The 25047-nt window shown below is 48.3% G+C and overlaps 1 protein-coding gene across 2 annotated transcripts in view; it reads left to right on the top strand.

Annotated features, from left to right (window-relative positions):
* Window positions 1–25047, top strand: part of NUDCD3 (NudC domain containing 3) — a 58366-nt gene that overhangs the window by 2315 nt on the left and 31004 nt on the right. For both annotated transcript variants that reach the window (XM_072777190.1, XM_072777189.1), the window contains exon 2: window positions 2500–2798. In XM_072777190.1, coding sequence (XP_072633291.1) covers window positions 2500–2798 — 299 coding nt within the window. The remainder of the gene's footprint in view (window positions 1–2499; window positions 2799–25047) is intronic.

Here is a 25047-nt window from a genome sequence, read left to right as displayed (position 1 = left end):
GAAGGTTGACGGGAGGTCACAGCCCTGTCTGCCAGCCCCACAGTGCTGCGGTTGTAGAGTGCCAAGCCACGGGAGCCCCGAAGCAGGTGGCAGGTTAGAGGAGCTTGCGGGGGGCGGGGGGCAGAGTCAGGGCACCTCGAGGAGCTCAGGCCTTGCCCACATCCGGGGAAGTTCCAGGGAGGAGGGACAGAGAAGGACTGTTCTTTTTTGTGGAGTTAGAGGATAATGAAGGTCTGGGACGTCAAGAGGACGAGTGGCTCTAAGGGCGAAGTTGGTGCCATCGCCACAGGGTGAGCAGTGTTGTTGGGTTCCTGGGAGGAGTAGAAGGGGTCTGGGATTGGTGCCTGGTTGCTGCTCTGGCATTGAGCGCTGCTGGGATGATTTCGTGCTTTCCTCTTTCACTGGCAGGGCCGAGGTCAAATTCCTTATCTTCTCTGGGCTCAGTTTTTTCTCATCCTTGAAACGCCGGTGCTGTCTCCCTCATGGCATCTTCTTGATGGTTTGAGAGAACATAAAAGCCTTTGGATACTTCGGTAGTTAGCGATCTTCTGTTTTGTCTTCCTGCTCTGTGCTCGGAACGTAGCCGTTTGATAGAAGTGTGTGTTCTAGCTGCAGGCAGTGGGGCTCCCTACCCATTTCTGAATGTGTCTTTCGAGCAGTTTTAGGTTCAAGGCACAACACAGGGGTAGGTACAGAGAGTTCCCCAGCACCTCTGTCTTCCCAGCCCTTCTTACTGTTAGCATCTCCACCGAGGGGGGGTATTTGCTAAAGTCCACGAACCTGCATTCCACCTATAACAGCCAGACCATAGGTGGCTTTAGGGTTCATTCTTAGTGATGGTCACTCTATGGGGCTTGGACAAACATACTGGCAGGTACCCATCACACAGAGTTTGTTTCAACTGCTGGAAAAATCTACCATGCTCCACTTATTCCTCCCAACCCCACCCAGCACTGCTGATTTTTCTGCTGTCTCCATAGGTTTGCCTTTTCCAGAATGTCCTAGAATTGGAATCATACAGGATTGTATAGATTTTCCAATTGGTTTCTTTGATTTAGTAACATGATTTCAGTTTCCTTCAGGTCTTTTCATGGCTTAATAGCTCTTTTTTTTTTTTTTTTTTTGTAGCACTGAGTAATAAATGTTTCTTTGTCTGGATGGAGCACAGTGTGTTATCTGTTCCCCTGCTGATGGACACCTTGGTTGCTTCCGAGTTGTGGCATTTAGGAATAACGCTGCTGTAACACCCATGTGCAGGTTTCTATATGGATGTGTTTTCAGCTCCTTTGGGTAAATACCAGGGAGCAGGGTTCTAGATCCAATAGGACAGGTGTCTGTTCCCCCCCACCCCCCAAAGGAGGCCCTCCCAGCCTTTCTGCCTCCAGCTACCGTAGCTACAACTCTTAGAGTTGTAGCTTTTCCTGATGTAGTCCCCTGGGATTGCACCCTTTCTTCCAGGACTACTGCAGAGCCCCTTCCAAGGAGCCGTCTTAGATATCCAGAACCTGGCATGTGCTTCTGGATGTTCATTGTGACGTACTCTGGCTGCTCCTGATGGCCCCTCCTGATGGCACTGTTGCTGTGCATGGGTCTGTGCCCTTGAAAGGTGCATACAAAGCGCCATGTTTCCTGTGCACTTTTTGGGTGGAAAGTCCCAGTTCTTGCTTGTATGGGTGTCACTGAGTCCCAAGAAAGGGTAAGGGCTGGTCCTTACACCACCGTATTGAATTCTTAGAGGATGGGAGCTGTCATTTGGATTTTTTGTGTTCCTTGCTCATTGTAGGCATATTGTGGTTATTTGTGGAATTGTCGAGTTTTCTTTTTTTTTGAGACAGGCGAGCACACAAATGCACACAAGTAGGGGGAAGGGTCAGATGGAGAGGGAGAAGCAGACTCTTTGTTGAGCAGGAAGGCTGACAACATGGGATTTGATTCCAGGACCCTGAGATCATAGCTTGAGCCAAAGGCAGGTGCTCAACTGACTGAGTCACTCAGGTACCCCAATTGCCAAGTGTTCTCAGAGCCACACTTCCTCTCCACCTGTGCAGTGTGGGAAGCTAGCAGCCTGGTTATGCTGCTTATACTTTGTGGATTCAACCGAATGCCCATTTTCCTTTCTTGAGTCTGAATTGTTGTTGCCCTTACAGCTCTTGGTACCAGAATGATGTGTTCTTTCTGTGGCTAACAAGTCTCACTGGGTGCTGTGAAAAAAAGGACAGAGAGACCACGTAGTGATGTGTCTTTTCAAGCTCAGGGTTGCACTCTGGGCATGTAGCTGTCATGGTTGACAAGGTTTCACTTGCTGATCTCGGAACCCCTATTAAAGGTGGTTCATAGCTTCTGATGAGATTGAAGTGCATTTGCGTTTTTCCACCGGGAATGTTTGTGATCTCCTGTTTTGTCATTCTTTTGTGAGCCAGATTTTACTCCTTTTCTCTGGCATGTGTGGTCCAGAGCTGGGCAGGTGAACTCATTGGTGCATTGCTGTTTGATTTTTAGGTATTCACAGCCTTCGAGCACATGGCCCGTCAGGACGATGAGAAGAGGAGGAAGGAGCTGGAGGAGAAGGCGAGGAAGGAGGCAGAGGAGGCTGTGGCAGCAGCAGCTGAGCAGGAGCCAGTCCCAGCCCCAGGCCAGGAGGTGGAGGTTGGCCCCAGCATGGACTCAGGCGGGCTGCAGGGAGCGCCAGGCCCACAGGGTGCTGTGCCTGAGGTGGCCCCCAGCTCGGGGGAGGCAGAGCCGCTGGGAGCGTATGCGGGTGCTGCCGAACTTCCCAAGGAACCCTTGGCTCTTCCCAAGTAAGAATTTCTACTTTACAGTTCCTTTTTTGGCATCTGTTGGCTGGTTGGGTCCATCAGTGGTTCTCACTCGGTACCACACCGACTCTGTTTCTGCGTTTGTTTTCGAATTGCCTTACAGTGCTTTGGTGACACTGGATGGGAGGGCAGTTGGCTTCTGTCTTCTTTTTCTCCCTATAAGGCAAGGTAAGAAGCTGCCTGGCATACAGCCCATTCAGAGTCAGAGCCAGAATTAGAGCACTGGGTGCCCAGACTATTCCTGATACCTGTCCGCCTGTGTGGGGGCTTCACCTCAGGGTCTCCGCTCTGTCCTTCATTGTGGGAGCACTACTGGGACATGTACCCACGGTCCTTTCAGTGTGAAGGGTGACCGTGGGCCCAGAGTCCCCTTGGAGACTGCCATTTAGTAAATGGGTTACTTGACAAGCAGTGTTAGCTCTGGCTCAGTTTCCTCCTCTGTAGCAGAGATGAGAGTGCCAGCACTTGTCCCAGGCCAGAGGTCATGGGGCTGGTGTGCAGCTGGCATTAGCCCTGCAGGGCTTCTGCCCCCTGGTGCTGCCCCCTGGTTGTACCCTCCTTCCCTGCCCCATTGGGGTGCGAAGAGCTGCTCCCTCCTTGTATGTGAGCTGTGGCCTTGTCTGAGAGGCAGCGTGATGGTCCCGGCCTGCTCTGTTGTAGCAGAATCCGTTGTCTTCCTTCTTGTATAGGCCTGCTTCCGCCTTTGACCCAGCTCTGTGTTAACCCTCTGCTGTTCTTCCCTCCGTGCACGCTCTCTGACCTGTTTTAGAGTCTCTGAATGTAGTTCCTAGTTAGTAAAGCAAAGCCAACAGCCTGCAGTGGCATAAAATGCATTTAGGGGAAAATACATTTGGTGAAGGTAAGGTGGGGCAAGACTGCAGAGTCATAAAGGCCAAGAGACACAGAGACACAGAGTGGGGCTCAGAGACAGCTGAGCCAGCCCCATTGTTGGATGGGCCAGCCCTGTTGATGCAGAGGAGCATGTCTTGAATATGGAACTCTGGTCAAGAAGGGGCAAAATAGGACCTGGGGCCTGGCTTTGGGCAGGGTCTTGGGCAGAGGACAGAGATCGGCAGTTTCTTTCAGCCCAAGGAACTTTCTCCAATGTTTCCTATAGCGTAAGACTCCTGGTGAGGAGTTTTCAGCTTTCAGTTGTCTGAAAATGTCTGTAGTTGAACCTTATTTCTGAGATTGTCTGCTGTGTTTAGAGTTCCAGACCGATGCTTTTTATTCAACCTTTTAAAGACTCATTCCATTAGTCTCTTGTCTTGTGATGACAAATGAGTGTTCTTCGTTCTCTTTTACGGATCCCCTTGGATGCTTTTAAGATGTTTATCATTAGTTTCAGTGATTTGGTTATGACCTGCTGTGAGGTGGTGTGCTTATTTCTGGGCTTGGTTCTGCCTGGGTTGTGTTTATCCCCCTTTAAGACTCTCTTCATGTTTCCTTTGAAGAGGTTTTTATTGCCCTGTCTTTGTGTTTATTTTCTTTTTTTCTTTAGTGCCTAATCCTGTTTTAAATTTGTCAATGTGTTTCTTACTTCCTATGATGTATTTTTCGGTTCTGCATTTCCTATTAATTTTTTTCCATGGCTTTGATTTCTACCTTCGTTGTTTCCCTCAGAATTGTTTAATATTTTTGTAATAGTTGTTTAAAGTCTTCATTGGCTTGATTTTGGGTCATGTTTTCCTGCTTGTTTACATATCTGGTAAATTTTTAAAGAATTTTATCTGAGAGAGAGCATGTGCACGCAGAAGTGCATGTGTATGAGTGGTGGGGGAGAGGGAGAGAGAGAATCTCAAGCAGACTCTGTGTTGAGCGTGGAGCCTGATTTGGGGCTCGATCTCAGGACCTCTGAGATCATGACCTGAGCTGAAATCAAGAATTGGACGCTTAACCGACTGAGCCTCTGAGGCACCCCTACCTGGTAATTTTTTGTTGAAAGTATGCCATTGTGGATGTTATGTAGCTGCATCTCTGGGTTTTGTTTTCTTCTTTTGAAGAATGTTGAGTTCTCGAAGGGAATTACTTATTTGCAGATCAATACGATCTTTCAGAAGCTTGTTTTTAAGCATTGTTGGGGTGTGTCTGAAGCACCTGATTCCAGGGCTAGTTCTCCTTGTTCTAAAACATGGCCTTGTTGGGCTCTCCAGAATGTTCCCACTGTTCATTCAGGTCTTTTTGTTATTGCTGGTTGAAATGTGAACATCTTCCACCCCTCTGTTGGCTTTGGGTCATGTGGGCTAGTTTCAGGAGTGTCTGCCCTCCCCTTTTGGGTCACACTCACGTGGGGACAGTGGCCTGCACTGTGGGTTTCACAGCGGCCAGCTCTGAACCAGCTCAGAACCACAGCTGGCTGCCACAGCTACATGAGCCCGTTCTTGACATAACTCTGTCTGTGTCTGCTGAGTGAACCCTGACATAGGCAGATACTCCCGTCATGTAATGTTGTTCGTGAGAACAGCGGTTTTCAAAGTGAAAATGAATTTGCAAACGTTTGAGTTTGTGGACGCACAGCAGCAAAGGCCAGCAGGAAATCAGTGATGAGTAGTGGCTGTCAGGAGAGGGGTGGATTTGGATCTCATTGTCTTCTTCCCCACATCCCCCACCCTGCTCTCTGTTTCCTATTTCTGTTATGGTAAGCATACATTTTGTTTTGCTACTCTTTTTTTTTTTTTTTTTTTTCTTCATTTTAAAAATAGTTCCTAAAAACTGTATTAAAAGAGGGGTTTTCTTTTTGGTTCCCGGGTTGGGGTTAGAATGGCTGCCCGATTGTCTTCTAGAGAGCCTATTTTTCTATTCTTTTTTTAAGGTTTTATTTATTTATTCATGAGAGACCGAGAGAGGCAGAGACACAGGCAGAGGGAGAAGCAGGCTCCATGCAGGGAGCCCGATGTGGGACTCAATCCCAGGACTCCAGGATCACACCCCAGGCTGCAGGCGGCGCTAAACGCTGAGCCACCCAGGGATCCTATTTTTCTATTCTTGAACCAACAAGTTGTTGGGCTAGAGTCAGAGCGAGTTGTGTGAGTTTTGTGCTGGTTTGGTTCAGAGTGAGGGTGGGGGCATGTTCCAGGAAACCTGCTGCCACAGGACCGACCCTTCTAAGCCCAGGCATCTTCTTGGCTTCTTGTGAACAAAACAGGAAGCTGTGGCTCCCATCTCTCCCACTGCAGCTGGTGGGTAGTGCTGTGGTACATGTGGAAGCCATCCTTGCCCTTGTTCTACCTGTAGTGGGACCCCTCGTTTCTCCAAGTCAGTGCCCCAGATCGTGTGTCCTATAAACTGTAGCTCTCTGGGGTTCCGCTGACTGAATGATTAAGGTGGTGGCTCTTTACAGGAGCACACAGACGCACTGCCTGTTCTGGGGCCCCCATCCAGAGAGCCATCTAGGCCTGAGCTGGTTGGTTTCTACAACTCCTATTCGCCTCCCATCTACCGGTGGTCCTGCCCCGTCGTGGCAGTGGTGACTCCCTGCTTGGTGACCAGTAAGAGTCACAGGCAGCGCACATGTAGGTATCTGTGTCTTCTGCGTGTGAGTCTGTGTTCGATGCAGTGACGTGTTGTACCGAGAAGCGGGCCTCACAGTGCAGCTTGTGCATTAGCAGGGCAGGACTGTACCAGGAGCGGTCTCAGGTGCCACTGTGCTCCAGACAGAGGTGGCTCTGTTGGCCTGGGGCCTGCTTCCCCCTTTGGAGTCACCCCATCCAGGCCTTGCCAGCCACAGGTCTGTTTTCTGCACCAAAGTTGTTGCCGGGTACATTTTTTTGTGTGTGTAATTATGTACTGATTATAGGAAAGCCACAGGTGGAGTATTTTTTTTTTTTTTTTTTGGTCATTTTTGGGGCTATTTGAGGGAAACTTGAATTGGATCTGCTTTCCCACTGCTGTGAATTGCATCCTCTCCCTGCCCTGCTGTCATTGTCAGGACCTTCCCAGTGAAGATTGGGAATGCCCCGCCCCACTGCTTAAGGTGCTCAGTTTTATAACTTGGAGAAGAGATCGATTTTGAACACAAAGTTCTTTGTGCCCACAAGATAGGATTTGAGAATGTGCCTATGTCTACACTGAGCACTACATTTGACCAGCGGTCGTCCACTGTACAGACCCCATCAGAGGAGCTGCCTGGAGTCCCAGCGTTTAGACAATGCAGTGTGGGGCCTTGGGCTCAGGTTCAAAGGACCCCTTGGGGCAGTGGGAAGCTTTTGGAAGTGCCGCGCAGCATCACTAATACTGTGGAAGGAGAGGGGGACAGAAACAGACAGCATCCGAGGCCCTGTCAGGCTCCTCTCAGAGAGCTCCATCGGGCTCCTCTCTTGTGCTCCATGTCTGGGGTCTTGCTTGGTGCCCAGGGTCTGGTCTGGTCTGGGGCATCATCCGGCCAGTCCCGCTGTGTCTGGCATCATTCCTGCAGCCCACCTTTAGGCCGGCAGGTGTCGCTGTAGGTAATGCAGTGATCGTTGCACCTGCTGGTGCTGGTGCTGGTGCTGGCATGCCTGTCAGAATCCACAGTCTGTTGTGGCTTGGGCTTGGGGTTTTGCCTTTGTAAGTCACAAACAGCATTCTTTGAAGGAGAAGAAAGAGAAAGGAAAAAGAGCAGAGAGTAAATTATGACCTGGAAGTGGTGCCTCTGCCCTGGGAGCTGTGCCTGGAATGAGGTACAAGTGTTGCCCATGTTGAGCAGTGGGGTGTGCGTTGGGTACCCACAGGCTGTCCTTCTCTGCACAGGAAGTGGGTGGCATAGTGGAGTGAGAAGGACAGTCAGGGAACCACAGGCATGCTGACCTGCCTCCCAGAGGCCCAGGAGAGCACACGGTGCTGGGCAGCCATGTGGTGCTTTCTCTGGTTTTGGTGGCATAGTCTTTGTTTGCAGCTGCTGGAGGGGTTTGGGTGCATCCTGGGCAGGGATGGCTTCGTTTGGAGGAGAGGTTTCAGGCTTCCTGGTCTCACACTCTGGGCAGAGGCTTTGTCTTCTTGGTTCGGGTTCTGCCCCATTCATTAGGGCTCCTGTCTGTGCCCACCCCTCACAGAGCCCGTGCCTCATCTTGCTGTCCCCTTACACTGGTCATTCCTAGTGTTTCAGTGCTGGGGCTGAGGGCCGCTCTGCCCTGTGTGAGGGGAGCCCCCGATGTGCACTGACTTGGTTTCTCAGCACCTCTCCCTTGGTCCTGTGCCTTAGATGGCCCTAGGTGGCCCTAGGTGGTTGTTGGGAAAGCAGAAGGTCTGCTCCCTGCCTTGGTGTCTGCTGCCTAAAAACTGGGTTCTTGGCTTTGTCTCTCAGTGGGTTCTTCGCTTGTTGGTCCTGGCCTTTTCAGGTGCCCATGGCAGGAAGCCCCTTGGTAGAGTCACATTGGGCATACTGGGATGCCACCCCAGATACCCACCCACCTTGTCAGCTGATGGTGAGGGTTGGCTGAGGTCCATGCATCATGGCTGCTGGCGGGATTCCTGGTGCACAGTGAGTGCTCACGTAGGTACTGGTCACAGTATTATTTCTCTTAAACAGAAACAAGCCTTTCTAGTTACACACAAGGTAGATTATTTGCAAAATAAAGATCCGTGTCTAAAAGAAATAAAAACATCCCACCACTCCCTGTTAATGTTTTGGGAGATATTCTTGTTTATTTTCTGTGCATGTAAACGTTGGGTGTGAGTGTACCCCCTCCCACCCCCGACAAGTTTATGCAATCGTGTTACACTCTGGCTTCTGTTTTGCTGAACCTGTGTCTGAGCATTTCCTGCCTCCTTTTTGCTGATTTTGAATTCATGTCCACTGTGGTGGAGTGCTGTGTGCCTTGAGGCTCTTGTGCTCACACAAGGGTGTTGGCTATCATCCTGCACACAGAGAGCAGTGGATAGAAGCCAGGACTGCGGGGATGTCTGCCAGCCTTCCTGGTGGATCTGCCCCTGCCCCTTGGGGCTGCACCTGGGCAGTGGCCTCCGGGCGCGTACCCAGTGTCCTCTGGGGCAGTGGCTGCTACCTCTGACCACTTGCTCTGAAACTGCCTCTTCTCCCTGCACCTCAGACATAAAAGCCATCCACGGGGTGTGTTGAGATCCCGAGTCAGAAAATCTGATTTTAGTTGTTCATTATGAGTACTTCTTTTCTTTCCAGAAGCTGCATTTTTATTTTGCAATTCATTTATAGCTGACAGGCTTCGATTTTAGAAGAGTTTGGCCTGCATATCTTACGATCGTGACTTTTAGTGAGTGTGTGGAATACAGAAACTATGGGAACGATGACCTGGTGTCCTCGCCTGTAGGGTAGAGGGCCATGCAGTGTGAGCGTGTTCATCAGGGGGAGCTGGTCCCCCTGGACGCGTGTGTTTCAGGGTGCAGTGTGTTGCTTGTTACAGGTGAAGAGATTTGCTTAGAATCATATGGTTAGAAGAGAGGGCCAGGGTTAGGGGCTCAAGCAAGAGTCTGTGCACTTCGAGGCCTGAACTTACAAGTATTTGCTGTGTTAAGAAAAAAGCAACTATTAGCAGAAGTATCTGACAGATTCTTTTTAGAAGTGAAACACCAGGCTTCTAGTTAAATGTTTTTCTAGAACGTTGAAGAATGTAACTTTGTATGGAGATGTTGGAGATGACAATGGGACCTGGGTTTGCCTTGGGAGGGGGGAGTCTGCCCCACAGCCCTGCTGTCCTGCAGTCCTCTCTCATGGTCCTTGAAATCACCGGGGCTTTGAAATGCTGATTCCTGGGCCCACCCCCAGCAAGCTGATTGTGAACTGTCCCGGGTGGGCTATTGTAGCCAAGATTTCTCTGGACTGCCTCCCAGTATTCCACCTTGTGGTGTCCCATCATTATTTAGAGTCCCCGTGGGGAGTGTAATTAGGTTGTTCCTGGTCTGCTGCCGTCACAAGTGATGCTGCACTGAGTACGCTGTCTGTGTGTCTTGGAAAATGTGAGTATCCGTGGAACAGATTCCTGGGCAGGAATTGCTGGGTCAGAGGAGACATGGCATGTGTGATTTTGATGACGGTTGCGAGATTGGCCCCAGGGGCATCATACCATTTTATCTCTCATCTTTCTGCCGGGGTGTGTGACTGCAGTGCCTCCCCCTGACCCGTCCTCCGGTGCCAGCCAGTGGCCCAAGTGCATTTCTTGGCTGCTCTCAACCTTTGCCACGTTGGTTTTATTTCAAATGCCGTTCTCTGTGGATGTTGGATTCTGATTGGCTTTGTGGAGGTTTCCGTGTTTTTTTCTTTTTTCTTTTTGTTGTTTATTCACAGATACTAAACCCTCTGTTCTGTTAGTTGGGCAGTACTAAGCTATTTTGTTTACCAGTGATTTATTATGCGTTTTAACACTTGGTAGGACTGGTGTTTCATCTCGTAGTCCCCTGCCCATCCCCAAAACTTTCTTGGAAAAATTTTCCATGTGAAAATTCTCTTGAAATCTTCATTGGAATACATTAATTTCATGTTTTGAAGTAGAGGTAATTGACATCTTTACATTATTGAGTCTTTTTGTGTAAGAGCAGGCTGGGTCTTAATTACTTGGCTTTTAAAATATTTCTCTAGAATTTCAGTGTAGTAACACTTCATTGTAAGAATATGGTGTATACAATATAAACCTAAAAAATGTGCTCCTTGACTGTGTTACTGTGAGGCTTCTGGTCAGCGGGAGGCTCTTTCTTAGTAGTTAAGTTTTTAGGAAGACAGGTCAAGCGTGGATACTCAGCTGCAGAGGGTGTAGGTGGTGCCCTTAATCTCTGCATTGTCCAAGGGTCAACTGTAGTCTTTTTGTTGATATTTTTGGATTTTCTAGAAATATAGGATATTAAGTATTACAGTATTTTAGTAACAATTATATTTGATAATAAATTCTGTACTGAGCCCTGCAGGTGCCCCATCAGTGTGTTCTTATAGTTAAGAGTCTGTTTCTTAATTTGTCTCTTTTTCTTTTTGCTCGTTTGTTTCTTAAATTCCACATATAAGTGAAATCATAGTATTTGTTTTTTCTGACTTAATTTTGCTTAGCATTATACTCTCTAGATAACCATGTTGTTGCTAATAATAAGATTTCATTCTTTTTTTTTTTTTTTTAAGATTTTATTTATTTATTTATTCATGAAAGACTGAGAGACAGAGAGAGAGAGAGAGCGCCAGAGACAAAGGCAGAGGGAGAAGCAGGCTCCATGCACCGGGAGCCCGATGTGGGATTCGATCCCGGGTCTCCAGGATCGCGCCCTGGGCCAAAGGCAGGCGCCAAACCGCTGCGCCACCCAGGGATCCCAGATTTCATTCTTTTTTAATGGCTAATAGTCCATTGTGTGTATATACTACATCTTGATTATCCATTTATCTGTCGATGCACACTTGGGCTGTATTCATAATTTGGCTATTGTAAATAATGCAGCAGTGAACATAGGGATGCATGTATCTTTTTTTTTTAAAGATTTTATGTACTTTAGAGAGAGAGAGTATGTGCAGGTGGAGGGGCAGAGGGAGAGGGAGAAGCAGGCTCCCTGCTTAGCTTAGCAGGGAGCCTGATGCTGGGCTCCATCCCAGGAGCCCAGGATCTGAAGGCAGACACTTAACTCAGTGTGCCACCCAGGTGCCCCAGGGGTGCATGTATCTTTTCAAATGAGTGTTTTCATATTCTCTTGGTAAATAACCCAGTAATGGAATTACTGGATAATATGGTAGTTCTGTTTTTAACTTTTTGAGAAACCCCTATACTGTCTTCCACAGAAGCTGTGCTGGTTTGCATTCCTGCCAACAGTGCACGGGGATTCCTTTTTCCCTATATTCTCTCTACATTTCTTGTCTTTTTGATTTTAACCATTCTGATTGGTGTGAGCTGGTATTCCATTGTAGTTTTGATTTATATTTCTCTGATGATTAGTGATGTTGAGCATCCTTTTTATGTGTCTATTGGCCATCTGGATCTCTTTGGAGAAATGTCTGTTCATGTCTTCTGTCCATTTTTAAATAGGATTATTTGGTCTTTGAGTATTGACTTGTAGAAGTTCTTCATAGATTTTGGACACTAACCCTTTATCAGATGTCATTTGTAAATATCTTCTTTCCATAGGTTACCTTTTAGTTTTGTTGATTATTTCCTTCACTGTGCAGAAGCCTTTTATTTTTGATGAATCCTCAATAGTTTAGTTTGCTTTTATTTCCCTTGCCTCTGGAGACATATCTGGAAAAACATTTCTACAGCCGGTGTCAGAATTTACTGCCTGTGTTTGTCTTCTAGGATTTTAATGGTTTCAGGTCTCACATTTATGGCTTTCATCCGTTTGAGTTTATTTTTGGGTATGGTGTTAGAAAATGGTCCAGTTTCACTCTTCTGCATGTGGCTGTCCAGTTTTCCCAGCATCATTTGTTGAAGAGACTTTTCCATTGGATATTCTTGCCTGCTTTGTTGAAGATTAGTTGACCGTATAGTTGTGGGTCCATTTCTGGGGTCTCTTTTCTGTTCCATTGATCTTTGTGTCTGTTTTTGTGCCAGTACCATACAGTTTTGATGACCACAGGTTTGTAGTATAACTTGAAGTTTGGAATCACGATGCCCCCAACTGTACTTTTTTTTTTTTTTTCAAGATTGCTTTTGCTATTTGGGGTCTTCTGTGGTTCCATACAAATTTTGGGATTGTTCTAGTTCTGTGAAAAATGATGTTGGTATTTTGATAGGGATTGCATTAAATCTGTAGATTGTGTGGAATAATGTAGACATTTTAACAATATTTGTTCTTCTGACCCATGAGCATGGAACGTCTTCCATTTTTTGGTGCCCTCGTCAGTTTCTTTTTTTTTTTTTTTTTTGCCCTCGTCAGTTTCTTTGATGAATTTTTATAGTTTTGAGAGTGCAGGTCTTTTCACTTCCTTGATTAAGCTTATTCCTAGGTATTTTATTATTTTTGGTGCAGTTGCAAATGGGATTGTTTTCTTAATTTTTCTTTCTACTGCTTCATTATTAGCATATAGAAATGTAACAGATTTTTGTATATTGATTATGTATCCTGCAACTAAACTGAATTTGTCAGTTCTAGTAGCTTTTTGGTGGAGTCTTCAGGGTTTTCTATATCTAGTGTCATGTCGTTTGCAAATGATGAAAGTTTTACTTCTTCCTTACCAATTTGATGCCTTTTATTTCTTTTTCTTGTCTGATTTCTGTGGCAAGGACTTCAGTACTATGTTGAATAAAGGTGATGAGAGTGGACTTCTCTGTCTTGTTCCTGATCTCAGTTTTTCCCCATTGAGTATGATATCCATTGTGAGTTTTTCATAGATGGCCTTATTATGTTGAGGTGTTCCCTCTAAATGTACTTTGTTGAAGGTGTTCATTGTGAATGCATGTTGTACTTTCTCAAGTGCTTTTTTTGTATCCATTGAAATAACCATATGGTGGTTTTTATCCTTTTTCTTATTTATGTGATGTATCATGTTGAAGGCGTTGCAAATATTGAACCTCTCTTGCATCCTGGGAATAAATCCCACTTGATCATGGTGAATGATGCTTTTAATGTATTTCTGGATTCAGTTTGCTAGTATTTTCTTGAGAAATTTTGCATCCATGTTCATCAACGGCTTGTAGTTTTCTTTATAGTGGAGTCTTTGCCTGGATTTATCAGGGCAATGCTGTTGGCCCTGTTTATCTTGTTCACCCTACATCCCAGCACCTGGAACATGCCTGGCACATAGCTGGCATTCAATACCAGGGGAGTGCATGAATGATTCAAGTTTAAAGTCGGGTTAAAAAAATGATAAATCTTGGGGCACCTGGGTGGTTCAGTGGTTGAGCGTTTGCCTTTGGCTCAGGGCGTGATTCCAGGGTCCTGGGATCAAGTCCCGCATCAGGCTCCCTGCAGGGAACCTGCTTCTCCAACTCTGCCTGTGTCTTTGCTTTTCTGTCTCTCATGAATAAATAAAATATTAAAAAAAAAAAAAAAGCTAAACCTTTGAACTTCAGCACGTCAAGTGAAGGCTGTGACCTAGTTAACATTCTGTATCCCTTGAGTTTTCAGAGTACTGCCTTTCAACTTGTGTATGTCTGCTTATCCCTGTAGCCTTTTAGGGCAACTCAGTGTTCTTCAGACTCCCTAGCTGGGTCCTGAAGCAGCTGTGACATTTCCCTAAGAGGTCAGGTGCTCAGCTTCCCCGGCAGACTGTGCTCCAGGGACCTGGTCCATGCAGATCTTGGGCTTGCGAGCCAGACCGAGGGGCTGGGAGTAATCTGGACAGCAAGCCTCACACCTGCAAGTGGAATCCTCTGGGACATCCCAGGTGTGTGACAGACAGAGTTTGGGTGCCTGGGTGATGGAAGGCTGGGGCCTCAAGCAGGGCCTGGATAGCCTCATCTCCAAGCTTGCTTTGAGGACTCTGGGGTCATGTGACTGTGTGCATGGGCCTGTCTGGTTGGCTGCGATTCGAGGAGCTAGGTGTGGAGGCCTGGATTCGATGAGCAAGGCCAGCATGTGCTGTCTTGTCCCTCTCAACTTCTGTTTTGCGCTCTCTTAAAAACTTGGCATTTATACATAATTCAGGTCTGCAAAGAAAAATGTTGCAAACATCATACAAAGAATTTCTGCATTCCCAGATGTCAGTGTTCTCTATAACTGGAGGCTGCGAAGAGCTCATCTGAAGACCCTGTTCCCACGTTGCCCATCCTTCCAGGAGCGATCCTGATTTCAGCCCGAGGGCTACTGGTGGTCATCGCTGCATTCAGGGCATGGCTCCTCTGTCGTGTGTCTCAGGTCTTCAACACTGTTAAGGGTGTGGACTTCTCTCCCTTTAGGATGTCCCACGGTGTAGTTTTCCTTTTGCTTCCCTGTCACCAGTGAGGTGGTGGCTATTGCCATCATGCTGCTCCGCTGCCGCATTCTCATGTCCACTTTGTCACTTGTAGGTGTCTTGTGGGGATGTGTGTTGAGACGAGGTGTGAGCCTTGTGTCTCTGTGTACTTCTGCCCACAAACCCCAGCAAACACCTGATGGTTCTTGCCTGCTGCTGTGGTGGCTGAGGTGGCTGCCAGGTTGTGATTCTGCTCCTATCCTTGCTTCCGTAGGTTGGGTTAGAGAGTCTTCCCTCTCTCCCCACTTGCTCAGTCCTTGGTGTGGTTGTGTGTTCATGTGTCCTCATGGTTGTTCCCTCCCTGGTTCTGTGGCTCGTGGTGCCCCTTCTGTGGATCTGTCCTCTTGTTCCTGGGCCTGGCTTGACGTTCCCACACCACATGACGTGCAGGCCCTCCTGGGGCACTTGGGCGCCCTTGGCCTGTGACCCGAGGGCGTGGGTCTGGGACTCTGTGCCACCGCCACTGCATCCTGGCCACAGGCCTGTTAATGCTTGTTTTCTGCTGTTTTTCGTCACTCTCTGAAATCTTCCCGCTTGGCTTTTCACTTCCTGATTGCAGCCTTCTTCCCCCCCTTATGGACTGTAGGGTATGGATTGGCCTAAAGGACCCTGAGTTCTCGTGGCAGCTCGAGTCACTTGGCTGCTGGCCTGGGGGGGTGGGGGGGGCATTGTTTTCCTGCATGGGAATAGGGTGGGGGGAAGCTCTGGACTTCCAGGCCTGGTGTGGGGTGGTGTGAGGCAGCGGGGAGAGTGCTCGTTGGAGCTGAGTGCTGGGCCTCTGCTCCCACTCAGCAGTGCCTGTGGTGTGGGCACGGGGGTCATTCATCTCGTGCTTGGGGCAGACAGCGGTCTTCAGCCTCGCACCTCTCACGGAGGCCGTGGGGACAGAGGGGGGACCACTACGCTGGTCGATGATCCAAGCAGTGCTGCTTGCTATGGCAGCACCATGGTGTTGTGGGTTTGGAAGGAGCTTCCCTCTGCCATGGGGTATGCCGTGGCTTACAGCAGTCACAGCCTGGGGGTCGCAAGGGGCAGTGGGGAAGGAGGCAGCCAGTGCCCTTCAGGTGTCTGCAGTAGAGGCCCCGAGCCCCCGTGCGCTTGGGCAGCATCTTCTCCACGGGGAAGTGGGTGCGCTCTTCCTGGGATGTGCAGGAGGGCTGGGAAACAAGGCTTGGCTGGTCCCTCAGCATGTCCCAGGGCACTGCCTGCGGTATGTCCCTGTGCAAGCAGACTCCCTGAGAGCCTTCTGTTTCACTGCTGCCCAAGCTCCACAGTAAGTGGGTGGTAGGACTAGCTGTGACCTAAAATCACTTGAGCGTGTTCCAGGAGTCCCTGGGGAACCTGAGTACAGTAGGAAGGATGTCATTTCAGATGCTCGTGCCCTCCCAGGAGAAGAGACTACAGATCCTTAATTCCTCTCCTGGTGCAAAAGGCGGTGCTGGTGACGCCAGGCCCAGTCAGTCCCTGTGCCTCGGCTAGAGGGGGACTTCGGGGGTGGGCTTGGGGCTGGCTGACTTTCCGGCTTGCTCCAGGGCTGCCTGCCCACCCTACCCACTCTATTGGGTCCGAAATAAGAGAACAGAGAACCTGCTGCACCCCAAGGAAAACAACCCCCAAACTGTTCAGACAACAAAAGCAGCAGAGCCCATGTCAGTTGGGAAGGAGGGAGCAATCCCTCACTGGGGCCCAGAGACACGGATGTCCTCTTTCCTGGCCTGGCAGAGAGTGCCCTGCTGTAAGCAGTGGTTTTCAGGTCTAGGTTGCATTGCTTGATGACAGGGACGCTAGGAAGAGCTCCGCCTAGGGCGGCCCTGGGATGACATGTAGTTGGCCTGTCCCATCTGCAGGTTGGCGGCTGCCCACCCAGGTCTAGTGGTCATTGCCACAGACTGCCTTTCTGCGCCTGCGTCTTGTCTTCACTTGCTGTGTGTGTCTGGTTGAGTGCCTTGGATTTTGCTGCTGGAGCCTGTATTTAGATTCGTTTCCATGGTAGCCCTCCAGCCTCGGAGCTTCCTCTTCCCTGAAAAATGTTTTTTATTGGCGTTTTGGAAATGCTGTCTGCAGATATTTGAAGAGATCATGGCAGTGGAAAAAGGGGGTGGGGCGGATCTTCCATCTCTTTTACCCTATCCTGCCTCCATTTCTCCACGAAGAGGCCTTTTGGTTCGAGAAGTCAGAAGGTGTGAGGGTGCTGGGCCATGCCTTTTTCTGCTTGCCATAGGCTCTACGTTCTAGAGCAGCTTTAGGCTTCCTGGCCCAAGTGAGCGGGCACAGTTCTTGCACACTCCTGCCGGCACTCACAGCCACCCCCACATGCTGTTCACACCCCCTTCTGTCCATGGTTGGTTTTGCACGGCAGTACTGTGCTGTGTATGTTGTGCGTCGTGCACGCGCATCCACATCGGCCTCGTTGGTGCTGTGTGTGCTCCGGAGCAGCTGCCCAGGGTGCCCTGCTGGGCTGGGCTCCGTAGCTTGGCGTCTGCTCTGCTGGCTTTGTTCTGGAACCTTGGCACAGTGCAGAGTAAACAAATGACTGTGAGGTCTCTAGAAGTGGCACATGTTCATCATTGAGGAAAACTAGGAAGGACACGTTAAACCAAGACGAAAAGATTAAAAGTGTCCCCTGAGGGATGCCTGGGTGGCTCAGTCGGTTGAGTGATGAGCTCTTGGTCTTGTCTGAGGTTATGATCTCAGGGTCATGGAATTGAGCCCTGTGCAGGGCTCTGTGCTCAGCGAGGAGCCTGCTAGAGATTCTCTCTTCCCCCTTTGCCTGTCCCCTCATGCTCACGTGCACATGCTTCCACTTTCTCTAAATAAGTAAAATCCGGGGATCCCTGGGTGGCTTAGCAGTTTAGCACCTGCCTTTGGCCCAGGGCGCGATCCTGGAGTCTCGGGATTGAGTCCGGCATTGGGCTCCCGGCATGGAGGCTGCTTCTCCCTCCTCCTGTGTCTCTGCCCCTCTCTCCCCCCCCCCCCCAAATAAATAAATAAATAAATAAATAAATAAATCTTTTGTAAAAAACGTAAAATCCTCAAAAAAAAAAAAAGGTTTTCCTAACGCTGCCAATGACCACTCTGTGTCCTACTGAGGTCAGGCCCAGTTGTGCCCCCACTGAGTGCCAGTCCCCTCTGTCTTGCAGACACCTAGAGTTAGGACTGATTTTCCCGTGTGTACGCTGTGAGTCAGCTGCTGTGGTGGACACGTGCACTGCCAGCAATGGGGAAGCAGTGATGGAGCCCTGCAGCCAGGAGAGCAGCCCGAGGACCAAGGAGGGGTGGGAGTGGTTCTCCCTCCAAAAGACCTGGGGTGCACGGGGGGTGGGGGGAGAGGGCGGGCTAGGGTGCACATCTGGGGGTCTCTGCGATGCACATTTCTGTGGCCCTTGCCTCTGAGGGGCCCAGGGTTGAGCCACGTGCTGTGTAACCCATGTCGTCCATTGGCGTCTTCTGACTCACAACTGTGAGGCAAGGGGGTTCAGGGAGGTGGGCCCTTCAGCCAGGTTGACGTGCTGCCCACATCGGCTGGGGTGTGGCTTCAAGTATAGCCTGCTGTGTTTCTACATGCTGAACGCTGCAGGATACTCCCAAATGAGAAATAACTGAAAGCCTCCCCACTGCCCTGTGTGTCTGGGCCACTGCAGCCCATGTGGATGGCTCTGCACGTGTGTGACAGCCTTTCTCCAGGCTGGGCCAGGGTTGTGTGTGCTACGCTTCGAGGTTGTCCTTGCCCGAAAGAGGGGCATGCTAACGTTTTGATGCTTGTTGCTTGTATTATGTATGAGGCGGTATTTTCTTGCTGTATCTTCAAGAATGTGCTTTTTGTCTTCTGCACATTTTTTGTGGGACTTTGTTATTTTGTCTTTCAGTTTCTTAGAAATTAGATCTTCATCAGTAATATATGTTTTTTGGGGGGAATCCCTGGATGGCTCAGCGCTTTGGTGCCTGCCTTCGGCCCAGGGCGTGGTCCTGGAGATGTGGATCGAGTCCCACGTCAGGCTCCCTGCATGGAGCCTGCTTCTTCCTCTGCTTGTCTGCCTCTCTCTCGCTGTCTCTCCTGAATAAATAAATAAAATATTAAAAAAAAGTAATATATATTTTTCTCCAAGCAAAGGTGGTTTTTTTTTTCTTGTAAAGATGTTTAATTTTTAAAATGTTAAAAAATGTATCAGTGTCTTCTATATATATATATATATATATATATTTTTTAATGTTTCTGGATTTTTTTTTAAAGATTTATTTATTTATATATGATAGACATAGAGAGAGAGACATAGAGAGAGAGAGAGGCAGACACACAGATGGAGGGAGAAACAGACTCCATGCCAGGAGCCCGACGTGGGACTCGATCCCGGGACTCCAGGATCGCGCCCTGGGCCAAAGGCAGGCGCTAAACCGCTGAGCCACCCAGGGATCCCCTGGATTTTGAGTTAGAAAGGTTTCTCTATCTTGAGGCTATGAAGGATTTCACCTGTTTCCCCATTTGTATGCCTTGTTTTCTAATTTTGTGGAAATAACCTTGTGTGGCGTTACTGTTATATTCATGCCTTGGACCCTTTTGCTGTGTGTGCATGTGAGGCCCGTGTCTAGGTAGCCGTGGTCCCAGTGGCATTTTTTTAATGAAATGCAGGGGCTGCGTTTAGGGAGAGGAGTGGAGTTGTTGTGAGGTGTCCGGGCAAGAGCCTCAGCTCGCTGTGGGACCTCCTGGGGACAGGCCTGGCTGGGGCCCCTGGATCTGGGTCAGGGCCAGGGCAGTGGGCTGCCAGGTGTGCTGGCGGACCAGCACAGTTTTCTGCTGACAACCCTCAGCCTGGAGCTCTGTGGAGCCCTGCATGTAGCACTTGCCCTTGACCGAGCTGCCACCATGGTGTCCAGCACTGGGCAGAGCCCAGCAGACACTGCTCCTCTTGCGTGCCCCAGTCTGCAGGCAGGCAGCAGTGTCCTTCCCTGGGACTTGTTTCCCTCTTCAGAATCTTACCTTTACCTCCCGAGGTGGCTCCCCTGGAGAGTGGCTTAGTGGCCGTTTATTTAAAATGTGAAAACTAGGCTTCCTCATAAATGCTCTTAACCCTACTCGACCAGTGCTCTTTTTATGAGAACTATTTTGCAGCCCTGCTGTTTATCACCTAGAGGCTCCCAGCGAGGTCATCTCAGCAATGCTGGACTTGCTAGGACTTCTCAGAAAGGTGGTGAACTTTTTGTGGAGGCCGGAATCAAATACATTTACACATAGTTGTGTGCCTGGGACATTTACCCTGTACGGAGACCAGGCAAAAAAATGTTAGGGTTTCTATTTACACTGGAGCTGGGATCAAGGCTCAGATCAGCTGTAACAGGCTTCCACCTGCCTGCGCCTGGCAGCACGTGCGGAAGGCGTGGGGCAGAGGAAGGCGGCGCCTGGCCTTTTAGAGCTGCCTCTTGGCCTGGGCTTTGCTCTTTGCAGGGCGGACTGATCTCCCCTAGGTGCTTTACTTCATGAGGAGCTGAGGTCACCTATGGGTGAGTTTTTCTCACTTGGGAATCTTTCCGGAGACATGGTCATTCTAGGGTGCTGGTGCAGGAGCAGTCATATGCTCACCTGCTGGTGATCTGTAGATCTGTAGGGGGTGTGCTGAGGACGCACGGGAGGGTTGATTCGTCCTGGATGTTAAGCTTTTTGTATGAAATTTCACAGCAGTTCATGAAATGTGTTGTTTGTAAGCAAAACGTATGTAGCTCTGTGATGAAGTGACTTGACACATCCTCAAGGACACAGGTGGGGACATTTCTGTGTCCCTTCCTGCACATGTGCGCACGTGTCTGTGGAGACCCCTGGCTCAGGGCCACGAGGGCTCCAGCGTTGCCCACCCTGCCCGTGGTCATGGTCCACAGTGCTGCAGCTGCTACTCAGAGGCAGCCTACTGAACGGCCAGGCCTGAGCTCTGGGCTGTTCGCTCCCCCAGCCCTGGCCTCACCTGCTCGTCTTCGGGGCTGGCAGCTTCCCCGTGGCCCCCAGGAACCGCTGCAGCCCAGCTCTCTGGGCTCTGCTCCTGGCCTTGGGCCTCGCTCCTTCCCTCTGTTCTGGGCGGCAGGGAGCCCAGTGGGCAGGAGGGCCTTCCCTGGGAGGCCGGCCGAGGGGGTGTGGTGGCTGGGAGAGTGAGGGCACCGTCCACGCAGCTTGGAAGACCCGAGAGGAAAACGGCAGGGCTGGTGGCCACCGTTGGGTCATGGAGTCACTGCCCAGGGAGTGTGCTTGCTGTGTGTGAATGCGGTGTGAATTGGAGCTTCCTCTGCACCCGACACTTCAATGCTGGGTCTTTCTTTTCCCTACAAAGTTAAAGCATCGGGTCCTTCTGCCCTTCATTTTCATGCTGCACTCCTGCTGTTGGAGGCTGCTGGTTCCCTGGTGTCCTTGGGGGAGACGACCAGGGTCACCAGGCGTCAGTGCTGAAAGCTGCTTTTTCTTCTTGTGGGTTTTTTTTTTTCTTAGTCTAGCTTTGCTGTTAGTGGGTGTTACATACACTGTTGCTTTTGAAAGGGGCTTGTGGTCAAGGGTGGGGTGCTGTCCACCTGTCCCTAGAGAGTCACTGGGAATGAGAGGCTTCAGAGGCCATGGGAGCCTTGCAGCGGTGCCTCACGCTTACTTTGTGCCGCTGTGCTGAGAAGACCGGTGATGCTTTTGACACAATGATTTGCCCTTGGTGTTTGCTTCCCTCTGTGGCTCAAGTGCCTGGATTCTGGCCCTGGTTCGGTGGGGTTTACAGCTAACATCTCCTGTACTTCCTTAGGTACTGCTTTCCTGTTTCCAGTTGATCCACGGAACCGTGTGGGCATCTTCTCGCACATGTCTTGTTTTTAGTCATTTCCTTTATGTTTTTTAGAATTTTTTAGAATTTTAGAAATTTGTTTCCCTTCATGTCGTGGAATGGATGTACCATTCTGTTGTCTATGAAAGGGTCGAGACTATTCTTTAGTATCATTTGATTCCTTTAAAATTGATCATCACCTGACAGAGTTAACTTCTATTTTATGCCCTTGGGGTGTTTAGCTGCTATCACGGTAAAACTGCATGTTAACTTGGGGAATATTACTGGTTTCCTCTCATTACTTATGCTGTTGAGCACTGGTGTATCAGTGCATTGTTTGTGGTTTCGTCAGGTACAGAAAGTTACCCTGGAGAAGCAGGTACAGATTTCGTGTGTCCTGAGATCAGTTGATACTCAGATACTTCTTGTGTATGTTGCCTTTAGGAAGGGCATCTTTCCTACTGTGTTTTACGGCTTCTGACAGTTAGGGAAGCAGTTAATTAATTATGAAAGTAATAAAAGCAAGTTCTAGAAAATCTGGAAAACAAAATTATTCAGGTTTCATCACTATTAGTATCTTGTTGAATTTCCAATTAAAAAATTACCTTTGCGGGATCCCTGGGTGGCGCAGCGGTTTGGCGCCTGCCTTTGGCCCAGGGAGCGATCCTGGAGACCTGGGATCAAATCCCACGTCGGGCTTCTGGTGCATGGAGCCTGCTTCTCCCTCTGCCTGTGTCTCTGCCTCTCTCTCTCTCACTGTGTGCCTATCATAAATAATTAAAATAAAATAAAAAAATAAAAAATAAAAAAAAAATTACCTTTGCAGTTGACTAGATCATTTTAACCATTGGAAAATACTTGGCCACTGTAACAGGTGAATTACAAATATATATGTGTAAAAATAAATTCCTTCCCTAATTCTGTAGCTGATAGTATATACTGCGGATAATCTCCTCACGTATCTTCCTTGCGTGCTCACATGCAGACACACACACACACAGCTTTTAAAAATCGACACATGGTCCAGGTTCTGTGAAAGTACCCTTTATCAGGTACAGTTCAGTGTTTTTAGTGTATTTATAAGGCTGCACAGCCAGCCTCAGTGTCTCATTCTAGCACATCATTTTTATCCCAAAAAGAGCTGCTCTCCCCATTTCCCCACTAACTTCCCAGCCGTAGGTAACCACCATCCTTCGCTGTCAGTCTATAGTTTTGCCAGTTGTGACATTTTGTGTACTTGGAATTATGCTTCTTTCACTCAGCATAGTGTTTTCTAGGTTCATCCATCTTTGTAGCAAGTACCAGGACCTCGTTCCTTGTGCCGGCTGAGAAGGACCTCATTGTGTGGATGCACTGCCATCTATTAGGTCACTGTTTAATGGATGTGTGGGTTGTCTGTATGAGTCATGGTGCTGTGAATATTTGTGTACTCATGTCTGCATGGATGCCGTTTTCACTTCTCTTGTGCACACTCCTAGGGGTGGATATTGGAGTCTTACGGTAGCTCTGTGTTTAGCCTTTGGATTTGCTGCCAGACTTCCAGAGCAGCTGCCCCTTGTGCACCAGCACTATGTGGAGGTTCCAGTTTCTCTGCAGCCTTGCAGCGCTTGTTATCATCTTTGTGGTTATAGCCATCCTAATGGTTCAGATTAGCATTTCCCAGTGACTACAAATATTGTGTTTTTTTTTTTTTTCATGTGCTTATTGACCATTTGTATATCTTCTTTGGAGAAAGGCCTATTCAGACCCTTTACTCATTTTTTAATTGGGTTATCTTTTTATTGTTAGAAGCGTTCTTTATATATTCTGGATACGACACCCGTATCAGATAAATGATTTGCCAGTATTTTCTCTCATTCAGTGAGTTCCCTTTTCTCTTTCTTGATGGTATCCTTTGATGTACAAAGTCTTTAATTTTGATGAGATGTGATTTATCGCATTTTTTTTCTTGCATGTGCATGGTGTCGTATTTAAGAAACTATTGTCTAGCCCAAGATCTTGGTATTTCCTTCCTTCCTTTCCTTTCCTTTCCTTTCCTTTTCCTTTCCTTTTCCTTTCCTTTTCCTTTCCTTTTCCTTTCCTTTTCCTTTCCTTTTCTTTTCCTTTTCTCCTTCCTTCCTTCCTTCCTTCCTTCCTTCCTTCCTTCCTTCCTTCCTTCCTTCCTTCCTTCCTTCCTTCCTTTCTTTTTTATCTTGGTATTGTCTTTAAAGAGTTCTAGAATCTTGGCTCTTGCATTCTCTGCCTTTTCTGAGTTCACTTCTGTGTGTCTGAGGCCGTGGTTCATGTGGATATCCAGTAGTTCCGGCACCATTTCTTGAAAAGACTGTTCTTCCCTCATTTAATGGACTTGGTTTCCTTGTGGAGAAGCAGTTGGCCTTGAACTTAGGAGTTTATTTTTGCACCCTCAGTCTTAATCTGTTGAATCTCTGTTTGTCCTTACACTAGTACTGTACTGTGTGGAGCACTGTGGCTGTTAGTAAGCTTTGAGATTGGGAAGTCTGAGTCTTCCGATTGATTTTCCTCTTTTCAGATCTTTATGGCAGTTTTTCTTTTTTTGAGAGAGAGAGAGAACAAGCCCATTCTATAGGTGGAGGGCAGAGGAGGGACTAACTCAAGCATACTTCCCACTGATCACGGATCCTGCTGTGGTGCTCGATCTTGGGATCTAAGATCATGAACTGAGCAGAGATCCAGTTGGGCACATAACCGACTGCACCACCCAGGCGCCCTGTTTTGGCTGCTCTGTCCTTATATTTCCATGTAGATTTTAGGATCAGCTTGTCCATTTCTGCACAGAAGCCAGTTGCAGGAATTGGTAGGTACTGCGCTGGCCGTGAATCTATTTGGGGAGTGTTGCCCTCTTCATATGGTATGTCTTTTAGCCCATGAACCTGAGATACTTTTTTATCTTATTTGTTCTTCTTTGGTTCTTTTCACCACGTTTTGTTGGAGATTCAGTTTTGTGGGTTTTTTTTTTTTTTTTTCTGTTAAATTTGTTTCTGAGCATTTTATTCTTTTTTTTTTTTTTTTTTTTTTTTTTTAAGGATTTTACTTATTTATTCTTGAGAGACACGGAGAGAGAGGCAGAGATACAGGCAGAGGGAGAAGCAGACTCCATGCAGGGAGCCCAACATGGGACTCGATCTCGGGTCTCCAGAATCACACCCCGGGCTGAAGGCGGCACTAAACCGCTGTGCCACTGGGGCTGCCCCCTTATTCTTTTTTTTTTTTTAAAGACTTCATTAAGTAATCCGTACATCCAACATGGGGTTTGCATTCATAGGCTAGAGATCCAGATCGAATGCAGTGTGGACTGAGCCACTGGGCACCCCTTTGATGCTGTTGTAAATGAAATTGTTTTCTTAATGCCTCTCAAGTTGTTTGTTGCTGCTGTGTAGAAATACAGTTGATTTTTGCACATTGGTTTTGTAAGTTGCAACTTCGTTTAACTTAACTCTAAAGATTTAGTAGATTCTTAAGGATTTTATGTATTTACACAAGGTTGTATCATCTGATGCAATTTGAGTGCATTTCGCTTGTTTAGTTTCTTGCCTCATTGCCCTGCCTGGTGCCTCTGGCACAACACTAAGTAGAAGCTTGAGAGCGGCCCCTGTTCTGGCCCCTAGTCCTGGGCACAGTG

Source organism: Canis lupus, chromosome 15 (genome assembly GCF_048164855.1).
Source record: "Canis lupus baileyi chromosome 15, mCanLup2.hap1, whole genome shotgun sequence".
Lineage (NCBI taxonomy): Eukaryota > Metazoa > Chordata > Mammalia > Carnivora > Canidae > Canis > Canis lupus.
Note: the sequence above shows the minus strand (reverse complement) of the source record. Positions and strands in the feature narration are given on the sequence as shown.